At 35.0% G+C, this 11,249-nt stretch overlaps 2 protein-coding genes across 2 annotated transcripts; both read left to right on the forward strand.

The window, feature by feature from the left end:
* The first annotated feature begins 251 nt into the window (after window positions 1–251).
* On the forward strand, window positions 252–2,156 carry LOC108807058 (pre-mRNA-splicing factor SPF27 homolog). The gene is made up of 6 exons (XM_018579295.2): window positions 252–520; window positions 860–1,038; window positions 1,151–1,234; window positions 1,537–1,606; window positions 1,709–1,842; window positions 1,930–2,156. Exons 1-6 carry the CDS (start codon window positions 281–283, stop codon window positions 1,982–1,984), a joined length of 762 nt encoding a protein of 253 aa, XP_018434797.2. The 5' UTR covers window positions 252–280; the 3' UTR covers window positions 1,985–2,156.
* Window positions 2,157–4,862: 2,706 nt separating this feature from the next.
* On the forward strand, window positions 4,863–7,063 carry LOC108811510 (beta-1,2-xylosyltransferase XYXT1). The gene is made up of 3 exons (XM_018583566.2): window positions 4,863–5,278; window positions 5,362–5,652; window positions 5,749–7,063. The coding sequence occupies exons 1-3, from the start codon at window positions 5,119–5,121 to the stop codon at window positions 6,933–6,935; spliced, it is 1,638 nt and encodes a 545-aa protein (XP_018439068.1). The 5' UTR covers window positions 4,863–5,118; the 3' UTR covers window positions 6,936–7,063.
* Window positions 7,064–11,249: the final 4,186 nt, after the last annotated feature.

An 11,249-nucleotide genomic window follows, 5' to 3' on the forward strand; every position in this document is an offset into this window, starting at 1 on the left:
AACATAGCCATTAATGATAGTTTTGCAGATTTTTCAGAGAAAAGCATTAATATTGGCATAAAAGCATATGATTTGTTGATGATGCTATAGTTATGCAGATTTTTATAAAGATACAAAAATATAGGCCTAAGATAAACTTCTTCTTAATTTCTACGGCCCAAAAAGGCCGGAGGCCCAATAATACCGGGTCGGGTCGGGTCAATGAAACCGGTAACTACCACTACTAAAGTCCTGCTTTCCCTTCACTTTGAGTCTTCTTTCTTCTGGAGTGGAGGCGGTGATGGCGACGAACAACGGAGACGTTTTGATGCTAGAGGCGGCGCCGGAGGCTACGAAGCCCTGGGCGAGCGCTGCGAACGCAGAAGTCATCGACGCGCTTCCTTATATCGACGATGACTACGGCAACCCACTCATTAAGGCTGAAGTCGATCGCCTTGTTGAGGAGGAGATGCGTCGGAGCTCGAGAAAGCCTGCTGACTTTCTCAAGGAGTTGCCTCCTCTTCCCAAGTTCGATTTCGAGGTTGAATTTCACTTTGGATCCTCTTAATCAATTTCTATGTTCGTTTTGTAGCTAGGGTTACGAAAAATTAGGGTTCAGAGTAGATTAGATGAGATCCAATCGTGATAGTGGTTGATGGGAGTTTATCTAAGTTTGAATCAACTAGAATCTTGAGATTGGGAGGAAGCTCATGAGCAAGATTATATATATATAGCTAGTTCTTGAAAAGTAGTAGAGCTGTTTATGATCTTGTAGTTGAGTTTCAGTGTTTAGGTAAATGGGTGAACTTGTTGATTCAGTTTCTCTTGTTTATTGATTGTTTTTCTTTGTCTCCGTTGGTTGGTGTATATCGAATATTAGAACTGTCCTGTTCTTGGCAAAGAGTATGAGCGTGTTCGAGCTGGGAAGCCTCCAGTGCGGATCGATTTTGAGTCCCGGTACAAGCTTGAACTGCCGCCTGCTAGCAAGAAAAATGATGATGCTGCATGGAAGCAGTATCTTCAGAAGAATCAACGGTCATTGCAACAGAAGATGATCGAGTAAGCAAGCACTGTTTATTAATGTTTCTAATGAATGATTCTCTTCTGACAAGTTGTTGTGTTATATAATACTGCGTTCTTCTCTTAACTCATGGATTTGTAAATTGCACAGGCTTGAGAATTTGGAAATGATGTCAAAACAGGGCCCTGAGCTTTGGAGACAGAATAACCATCGGCTTGAAGTATTCTTGACCAGGTTTGTTCAAATACAGCATTGATTAAATTGTCAGTCGATACATTTTTAATTGTGATTAAAAGGGCTAAACCTCGGTAGTTGATTTGATTGTATATGTTCTTAGAAAGCATTCTTGATAACTTTGTTGTCGTTTTTGTTGCATAAAATGCTTCTTTGGATTTAGCACACATAAGACTTGCTTTGTGCTTTCTGTGTGAGAGCTTCTTTGTTCTTGTGAAACACACTCTTAGTTTAGTCTCTTTTGGAACTTAAACACCAGCAAGATTTATCTCATCACTCTACTTGATATGTCTCTTTTCCAGAATGCAAAAACTTGCTCAGGAGCAGAACGAAGAAATTGAAAAAGTAAATCGTGAAAGGAAGTATCATCAGGTTATAATAATTTTGATGTATTTTTTTTCACACATTTCTCCCGTGCAACTCTTCTCTTTAGTTTATGGGGTAATCTGAAACTTTGTTTTGTTGCCACATCAGCAAACCACTGCGTACGAGCTCAATGCACTATCTCAAGAATGGAGACAGCTGTGCATGAAGAATATGGAGATTCAGTCTGCTTGTACTGTGCTTGACACACAAATCGATTCGTACAAAAGGGAAGCTGCTGAAAGGTGAAGTAATTTTTGTCTTACCTCTTGGCATCGCTCAAGAGTTGTATTTCAGCGCAAAACTGAAACTTGTTGTGTTTGTGTTTTCAGAGGATGGAACTTAGAAGAGAAACTAGAGAGTGTCAAGCCGCTTCGACCGCAGTGAGGCAACCGCTGGGGTTGTTGGCCCCGCTCTTTGCTTGCGTTTAGTGATATGTTTAGGCATATCGTTTACGATTTCTTAGTGAAAATGATGTTTTTAACCTTGTATCGACTATCATTTCTCTGTTATAAATTGAATGTTGGCTTATCAGATATTATAAAGGATAAGATTATGATTTGATAAGAATCATCTTAGGTTAATGAGGGTTCCTGTATATGCAATGCGATCGGTTTACAATTTATGAGAGGATTGGTTTTTTAGGTGACTTAGGCAGAAATGGTAAGAAGCTAAAATTGTGGCCTCCACGATGTTATCTCTTTTGTAAGAGTGTAAGTGAAAATAAAAGATACACAATTAAGATCCAGTGGATGACTTCCATTTGATGATTTCAACAACTTCTATTTTTATTTAAGCTCATAACGGTTGCATGACGCAATAATATAAAGAGCTTTTTGTTTACTATGGTTGATACGAAATGATAGAGATGAAAACTCCGGAGATAAAAACGAAAGTGTGCAAAATGGCACGAGTTTTTGAACAGAATTGTGGGTGGGATGGAAGCAAGACTTGCATAAAAGGATCCAATAAAATTCTCGAGTACCCTTGTCATTGCGTGTGTGACATTTATGATGTAGCCATTTCGGTAGACGTATTTGCACATGTAAATTTCCAAATACTCCTTGATAATTTATCGAGTTTTACAATTACAAATCTCTTTTGCTAATATAGTATAAAAGAAAAATATTTCTATTGATAAACCCCACAGGATAAACCCTATGGGATGATTCAGTCGGTCTCAGAAAGAAAATATTAAATGTTATAGAATGGACTATCCCAAATCGTACCACATTGCATGATCCGAACTTGGGAAGATAGACAGATCATATGTTATGGTTATCATGTAACCACTTTGGTCGAGGCCGAGATCTATAGTGATAATTTAGTTTTCTGAGGAAATCGAACCCGAAACTAATATAAATATACACCAAACTCCAATATTGGCTACATCACTTGGTTGAAAAAAAAAAATGTAATGTAAAAATTCCTTGGGGTTAGCATGGCGCATAAACTATATCGTGTATAATATAAGAGAAAATATTTCGCAAGAATTGATTGTGTTAGCATGGCACATGAATTATATCATGTCGGTTTAAATGTATTTTCAAATAAATTATGTTTACGTCTGTAAAGATCATTAAACTAATAACTCTCCATAGAACTATAGATCCATGCATCGTAATTCTTCTGCATTTGCAAATCAGCAAAAACATTATTATATAATTATTAATTTCTATAACCGATAGCACAACCAATAATTTATTTATATACATTTATATATACATACATAGTTTTTCAATTCAACATTTCAATAATAAAAAACGTATACTGGAAGGTGCACACGTACATTGTCATGCGACCCACCAAATAGGCTATAAGACACGGAACTTGTTAGAATGTCTTTTTCTTACTTAACAACTCTCTTATAATTGCTATTAGATGCTTCATATTAATCAATTATCACCTAACTAATGCAAAGAAAAAAAAACATCTATATTTTCTTATAAGATTACGACTGGGTGTTGAGGTAATCAACGCACGTTTTGGATTATAAAATATATTTTCTACAAAATAAAAATAAAAGTGGATTTAGTCCTCCAAATTTCAGTAGTAAGATTCAAGTTATAGCCATATTAACAGAAGTGCAGTTACTACTGTGTTAAAAAGCCATATTAACAGAAGTAATCATTATTGAAACTTTTGTTGCACCAATGAATTTATTTAGAACCAAACTATAGGTTTTTGTGGATGATGATACAATTTCAGAATTTGACCAATCATAACGAAATCCACTTTTTGTTATTTTCATCCTTTAATTATTAGATAACGGTTGTGATAAGTATTCACTTAATTATTACATGAATATACATGAAGATACTTTACAATCTAATTCAATGGAGATATTTAAAAAAAAAAAATTTAAAAGTATCTCTATCTAATTGAAATTTGATAAATTTTCAACTGAGTCTGTCTAATTAGATGATGATACTCTACAACTTAATAAGACTATATGCATGAATTATTATATTCATTTATATGAAAAATATAATAAGAGATTGTTGGAGAAAGTCTAAAGACAATCTAACAACCATGCTTAATAAAAATCTAGAAAAATTTCACCAACTGTTAGTTGATTCATAGCTTTCAGGCCAAATTTGATTCTGCCGCCTTCGTTAACTGGATTCAATAAAACGAAGACTAAACAATGAACAAACAATCAATCAATCATTTAGATTTTGGTTGTGTCATAACAGTCAACTACAAACTTCTTTTCATTTCTATTTTTAATTATTTTTGAACGTTTCAGACGAAACATCGTATGATTTATGATTATTTAGATGATCTCGTCGTTTAAATTTAAAGACTCGACAAACATTTTATTAGCTATTGAAGCATGTTCACCTTGGCTTATACGAAAGCACGAGGCTGTGATTCCTAAAATAAGTGTTTGTGGATACGATTTACCATTACCTATTTTAGAACACATAGGATATCGTATTGTAAGACAAAAAAATCATTGCATCCACAGCTTCAAGTTTATTCACAAAGTAAAATGTACTAAATTTCCATATTTTTAATAAAATGAAAGAGTTCGAGACTTTTTGGTTTGTAAGTCGTACTATTGATAAATTTTTTGGTGTTTATTTATTTGTTAATTAACTTAAAACGAAGCTAAAAAGAAGAATCGTGGGGGAGCATTTGCTTACCAAGACTTCTTCTAACAACTGCATGCCCTCCAAATCCTTTCTCCAGTGCCGACAATCCCCACATATAAATTAATAAAATCATGTTCCTAATAACTAATAACAAACTTATATTTTAAGAAAAAAAAGTTTGATTTTCAACACTTGAAACTTCTCTTCGTGATTCCTGTCTTAAGATCCCGACATTTACAGAAACAATCATTGACCACGAGTAGCAATGTCGTAAGAACAAGTTCTTATATACTTCATATACAATCTCCTCTCTCTCTCGCATTCATTCAAAGCTCTCTAAAATAGCGGGTAAACTCAGCTTTCAGAGTTTTCTTGCACAACAAGAAAATAAAAGAGTTTTGTCTCACTTGAGAGACAAGAAAGATGACAGAGAAGGATCTTCTTTACGATACAATACTTGCTCGTAGCTTTAGCAGAAACGAGCAGAAGAGACTTGGCTATGGAGCTTTCACTGCCTCTCTTCTTTTTGTCTTAACTCTTTGCACCGTCTTTAAACCTTATCTCAGCCCTTTACCACCAATCGGTTAGTCCATTACCAACTTTTCAAAAAGCAAAGAAATTAAAGCACATAAACTAACTAACATCCCTCTTTCTTTCTTTCTTCAGTGGAGTTGCAGTTACCGGTGAACGCTGGTCTTAGGATGCTGAGAATAACTGAAACACAGGAACCTCAAGCTTCAAGGAGCAGCAACAATACAACATATGGAGATTCTGAGAATCTAACTATCCCAACGGATCAAATTAACATTACATCAAATGCAACCACTCTTCAGAAACTAATCAGTTCTGAAGATCATGTGCGTAGCGTCTTCAAGAACACAAACTTGCCCAAGAGTCGTCTTGATTCGTTTAACTCTACTACTAACACTACAATCTCCAAAGAACAAGTTATTACAGGTTCACATTCTTAACAATTGTTTAATTATTTATTGTCTTAATCAAATTTCTTTGTACTTATGAATCTGAAAATGTTTTTATTCTCTGGGTTTTCAGATGGTAATAAAATGGAGAAAACAATAAAACCTATATGCAAGAAACTAGCAAGAACAGAGATATGCGAACTAAGCGGCGACGTAAGAGTCCACGGCAAATCCGCGACGGTTCATGCAGCGATCGCCTTTGCGTTTTCAGGAAACTCCACGTGGCATATCAAACCCTACGCGAGAAAAGGTGACGTGGCGGCGATGGATCGCGTGAGAGAATGGACGGTGAAACTAACACAAAACGCTGATTTTTTATCGCGTTGCGTCAGGAATCACAGCGTTCCGGCGATACTATTCTCTCTCGGAGGCTACTCGATGAACAACTTCCACGACTTCACCGACATCGTGATTCCTCTGTACACGACGGCGCGCAGATTCGACGGCGAAGTTCAGTTCCTCGTGACGAACAGGAACCAACCGTGGATCAACAAATTCAAGGAGGTGCTGAGGAGTCTCTCGAGCTACGATCTGATCTACATCGACGAAGAAGACGAGACGCACTGTTTCGCCACCGTCGTCGTCGGTCTCAACCGCCATCCGGAGTACTACAAAGAGCTGACGATCGATCCGTCGTATTCCGAATATTCGATGTCGGATTTCCGGAGATTCCTTAGAGACGCGTACTCGTTGCGAAACGCCGCCGTGAAAACGAGAAAGAACCAGCTGCGGCGGAGGAGGAGGCCGAGGATGCTGATTCTGGCGAGGGGGAGATCGCGAGCGTTCACGAACGCAGGGGAGATCGCGAGAGCGGCGAGGCGAGTCGGATTCAAAGTCGTTGCGGCGGAAGCGAGCGGAGACGTCGCGAGTTTCGCGCAGACGGTGAACTCGTGCGAAGTCATGCTCGGCGTTCACGGCGCGGGGCTGACGAACATGGTGTTCTTGCCGGAGAAAGCCGCCGTGATTCAGATTCTTCCGATCGGGGGATTCGAGTGGCTCGCGAAGACGGATTTCGAGGAGCCTTCGAAGGGGATGGATCTGAGGTATTTGGAGTACAAGATCGCGGCGGAGGAGAGCACGCTTTTGCGGCGGTACGGACGCGATCACGAGGTCGTGAGGGATCCATCGGCGGTTGGGAGACGCGGGTGGGAAATGTTTCAGTCGGTTTATTTGGTACAGCAGAACGTTACCGTTGATATAAACCGGTTTAAGCCGGTTCTTGTCAAAGCTTTTGAGCTATTGCAGATGCAGTCAGTGTAAATTAAATATCAACTGCATTTCGTACTGTAAAAGTGTAAATTCTTGTAGTCGGCTCGGGATTTGAATATTTATCATTAAATTTTTTAATGATTTGATATCCACTTTATGAAAAAATCAAATAGTCAAATAAAAGCATAACCTTGGTGTTTATGCACAAACATGTTCGTATTACTAAGAAAATTTACATAACGATAAATTGGTGACACTTTGATGAATCAAAAAAATGGAAAAATAGTAACTGAACTACGTTTCATTTGAGAAAATGAATAAATAAATAAAAGAATGGCGATGAATAATCTTTTTTAAAAAATTCTATTTGTTTCTCGTCAAAGTTTAGAAGAAATAAATGTTTTCATAAATTCATTTAAACATGAGGAAAAAAAGAGAAATTTGGTGAGACCTACATGTAATAAATTTGACAAAAAATCAACATAAATGGTATAAAATTAGAGGAACAAAGAATTCATCATCTTTTTTTTTCTAAAACATGGTCACCAATTGGAGCCTGTAGTATATTAACCTCATGAATAATGAGGACACTACACGTATTCTAGTGATATGCACGACCAATCACATTCTAATATTTTTGTTCAAATGAAATGAAACGTTGATTTTTAATGTTTGATATTTACCTGATACGGTGATACCTACTATTAATTAAAGTCAAAGATTCGTTTTACAACTACATCATGAAAGATGGATCAGGATCACCATTATATAAGCTCCAAGATTCTATGTAAAACTTACCCAAAAAAGATTCTGTATAAAACAAGATACAGCACAAAGACTCGTCATGCAAACGTGACTCCTACGTAAGGAACTATTCCACCTTGAGAGTTGTAACAATGCAACAGGAGTGTCAGTTTTGAGGATTCCCAAACATTTGATTGAACACACATCTTATATTTTTCACTATAAAAGAATGATTTGACAAGAAGAAATAAAAACATTATGCATTTCCATAAATCAAATAGTTGTGGTAGTTTCAACATTTTTATCCTATTCAAATAAATCCAAGCCAATGCTTCATTTACAGTAAAGCCATGAATTGGCATTACAACTTGCTCCAAACTTTAGCAAAAGAAGAAAACCTTGCTTCATACGTTATTTCTTGAACACAATCCTTTCTACAACTATCTTCATATATTGACGCGCTCCTTAGATGACAAAATCAATCAAATGAAATTGATACAAGTGAGTTTCACATCCCCGTCAATATTCCATCAAAAAAAAAGCAATTTTCCTAAATAGATATTTTCAAGTTTTTGTGTATAAAGTTTTTTTTTTAAAAAATGACCAAAATATTTCACTTAATAGCTAAAACACCATTATACTCTAGATATATAAATGAAATTTCTTATAGTTTCGAATTGTATATTTTCAAATTGGAACTTTTATAAGTTTTTTTTCTGAAATTTTCTTTTTCATTTTTTCATTTTTTTTTTTGAAATTTGAAAATTCTTTTTAAAACTGTTTTAAAATTTTTATTTTCAATTTCTAATACCTCTTAACTCTAAATCTTAAGATCTAAATTAGTTAAGCTTAGTAGTATAAATATACAATTTACTTCTTTAATGAAATATTTTGGTCATTTATTTATTGTAGATTATATTTATGACAAAAAATTTCTTAGAGCTATCATAAAGTATTTCTCATAAAAAAGGTCTAATTTACTTGAAAAGTCCAAAGCACAAGATCAAAGTCCATTACGCTAGAAAGCAAACCCGAACAAGTTGTACAAATAAGGCTTTAAGCGCGAGTACAATAACCGCAGAACCATTTGTCATTAAAACATGCCTGACAATTTGCGTAACATCCACTTCGTGTAAGACCGTACACCAAATACAATTTCACCAACAAAGACGGCGATCAATCATCTCTACATTTTTCAAGTGCTATTATGTCTATAAAAGGAGACTTATTCAACATGAGAAATCCAGCACTCCAACACATATGATAAAACTGAGAAAATAAGCTAGAGAGATAAACACATGAATTTTTTTTTTTGTTAACCCGGGTGTTCGAATTCCCGTAGGAACCCGACTAGCGCCGACCACCGCCCCACAATCTGAACCACTAAGGGTCCGGAGGGTTTTACGGCAGCGGCGGCTTCCCGAAAGCCCGGAGGGACCATGTGAAAACCCCGGTAACCAACGCGAATCGAACCTGCGCGGAGCGTATTGGTTGGTATCTCAACTCGCTTCTAGGCCAACCCGTGTTGGTTTAAACACATGAACTTAATATTCTTTTGACCATATTTGAATAGGAAGCCCACTTTTTTCTTAATCATCTTTCACTTCTCTAATTGAGTCCCCTTTTTGACCTACTTTCTTCCTAAACTCATTAAACACTTCGTGGAATTCTTGCTTCCTTCAAGAGATATTATTTGCTAAAAATAACAACAATCTTAGACATTTCTAAATCTAAACACATTTGAAACCCACCATTTGTTTAGCGTAGTCGTGGGAAGCCGTCCAGAGATAGCGAATCTGTTAAGATTTAGAAATGTCAAGATTGTTTAGGCTCCACAATATATAGATATCAAAGCACACCAACGTTAGAAAATCGGCTGTGGTCTACTGGTTGTATATTGTTTTAGATGATAATTGAAATGTAAAGATTGAAGCATGTATGCTATCTGCCTATCTTTACTATTTAATGTGAATATGGGCTAATTTTTTATTCTTTTTAGGTTTTAGCTTTAGAGAGCAACATTTCGGTATTTGTAGAATTTGGATACATAATAGGACTAATTATAAAATTTCGGAAAATCGAAATTTATGATGGGCTTTATGGGATAAATACGGCTTCCTTACAAAATTCGAGTAGCCCCGTTATTAGAAGAAATAGAGTAGTTTGTGTAACCAAACACCAGCGTAAACCCTAGTGAATTTTCAAAATCTCCTTTCCTCTCTCATTTCCAGAAAGTCTTTGGAACCTATCAAGACATGGATCAGGATCAAACTTATCTAACTCCAGGGGCGGATCTACAGTACCACCAACGGGGGCACGTGCCCCCGACTACTTTTTAAATTTTTCTTATTAGCCAGGTTATTAATGACTTTCGTGCAACAGTTGATAAAGATGCTCCCAGTTAGGTTGACTTCTTACTTGGTTCAAAACCATCCCGTTGTCTTTTTTCTCTGGTTTTACTTTACCTCATGGTGTACAATTAATGTCTTTTGACACGTCTACTACTACAATAGCTTTCTTTAATGAGATTTTTTCTACCTTTGTTTTATTGTTAACATTATTATTTTTATGTTAACGTCTTTATCTTTCTTTATTTGTGATTAATAGTTCTTTCTATTATAATATATATTTAATTTTTATGTTTCAACTCTTTAGCACACTTTAAGTCATTTATTTTAATACTCCCTCTGTTTTTTTTAAACTTACATGTTCAAGATTTTTCACACATTTTAATAAAACACATTAAATTTACATAATTTTTTTGTTTTTATCTTTCTTCCATAATTGTAAACCAATAAAAATTCAATAAGTGCAATTAAGTTTTTTAAGTTTATAATTATATGATAAAACATGCAATGAAAATATAAAAATAGATATTTATGAAATATTTTTTTTCTAAAATATGTAATTTTAAGAAACGGAGGGAGTACTAAACATTAGCAATTGCTAATAGAAAAAATGAAAGAGTTTAAGTCTTTATGTTATAATATAATTAATTGATTATAAATAAGTTCGGTAAGATACATATGCTGTTATATATGTAAATTTGAAGACTACTTTTTATATATATTCAAATTAATTTTAACTGCAACAATATGCTATTGTGATTAGTTACATTTCTAAAAAAAAAATTATTTCATAAAATCTGTTTTGAGTTGAACAATATTAAATCTTATTATTTGCTTGCAGTTTTTAATTAACTATTAATGATTAGTTGTTTACAATAATATTAAATTATAATTTATTTATTTTATATAATTTAATTTAATATCATTTAATATATATATTAATTATGTGCCCCCGTCAAATAATTGGTCTAGATCCGCCACTGTCTAACTCCAAGATTCTATCAAACGTCACACACCACAAAGACTCTTCATGCAAACGGGACTTTTATGTACGGATCTAGCTATATTTTTTTTTTGATCAACAGCGTATGGATCTATTCTTAATTCGCACCTTGATATGTAACACGAGTGTCAAACCTTCCATTTTCACTATAAACAATGAATTGACAAGAAAAACATTTCGATAAATCAAATAGTTGAGGTAGTCTTCAACATTTTATTATTTCCCAATAAATCCAGGTAAGTACTACTTATTCATCTAACATGGGTGATC

This window comes from Raphanus sativus, chromosome 6 (genome assembly GCF_000801105.2).
Source record: "Raphanus sativus cultivar WK10039 chromosome 6, ASM80110v3, whole genome shotgun sequence".
NCBI classification, from domain to species: Eukaryota; Viridiplantae; Streptophyta; class Magnoliopsida; order Brassicales; family Brassicaceae; genus Raphanus; species Raphanus sativus.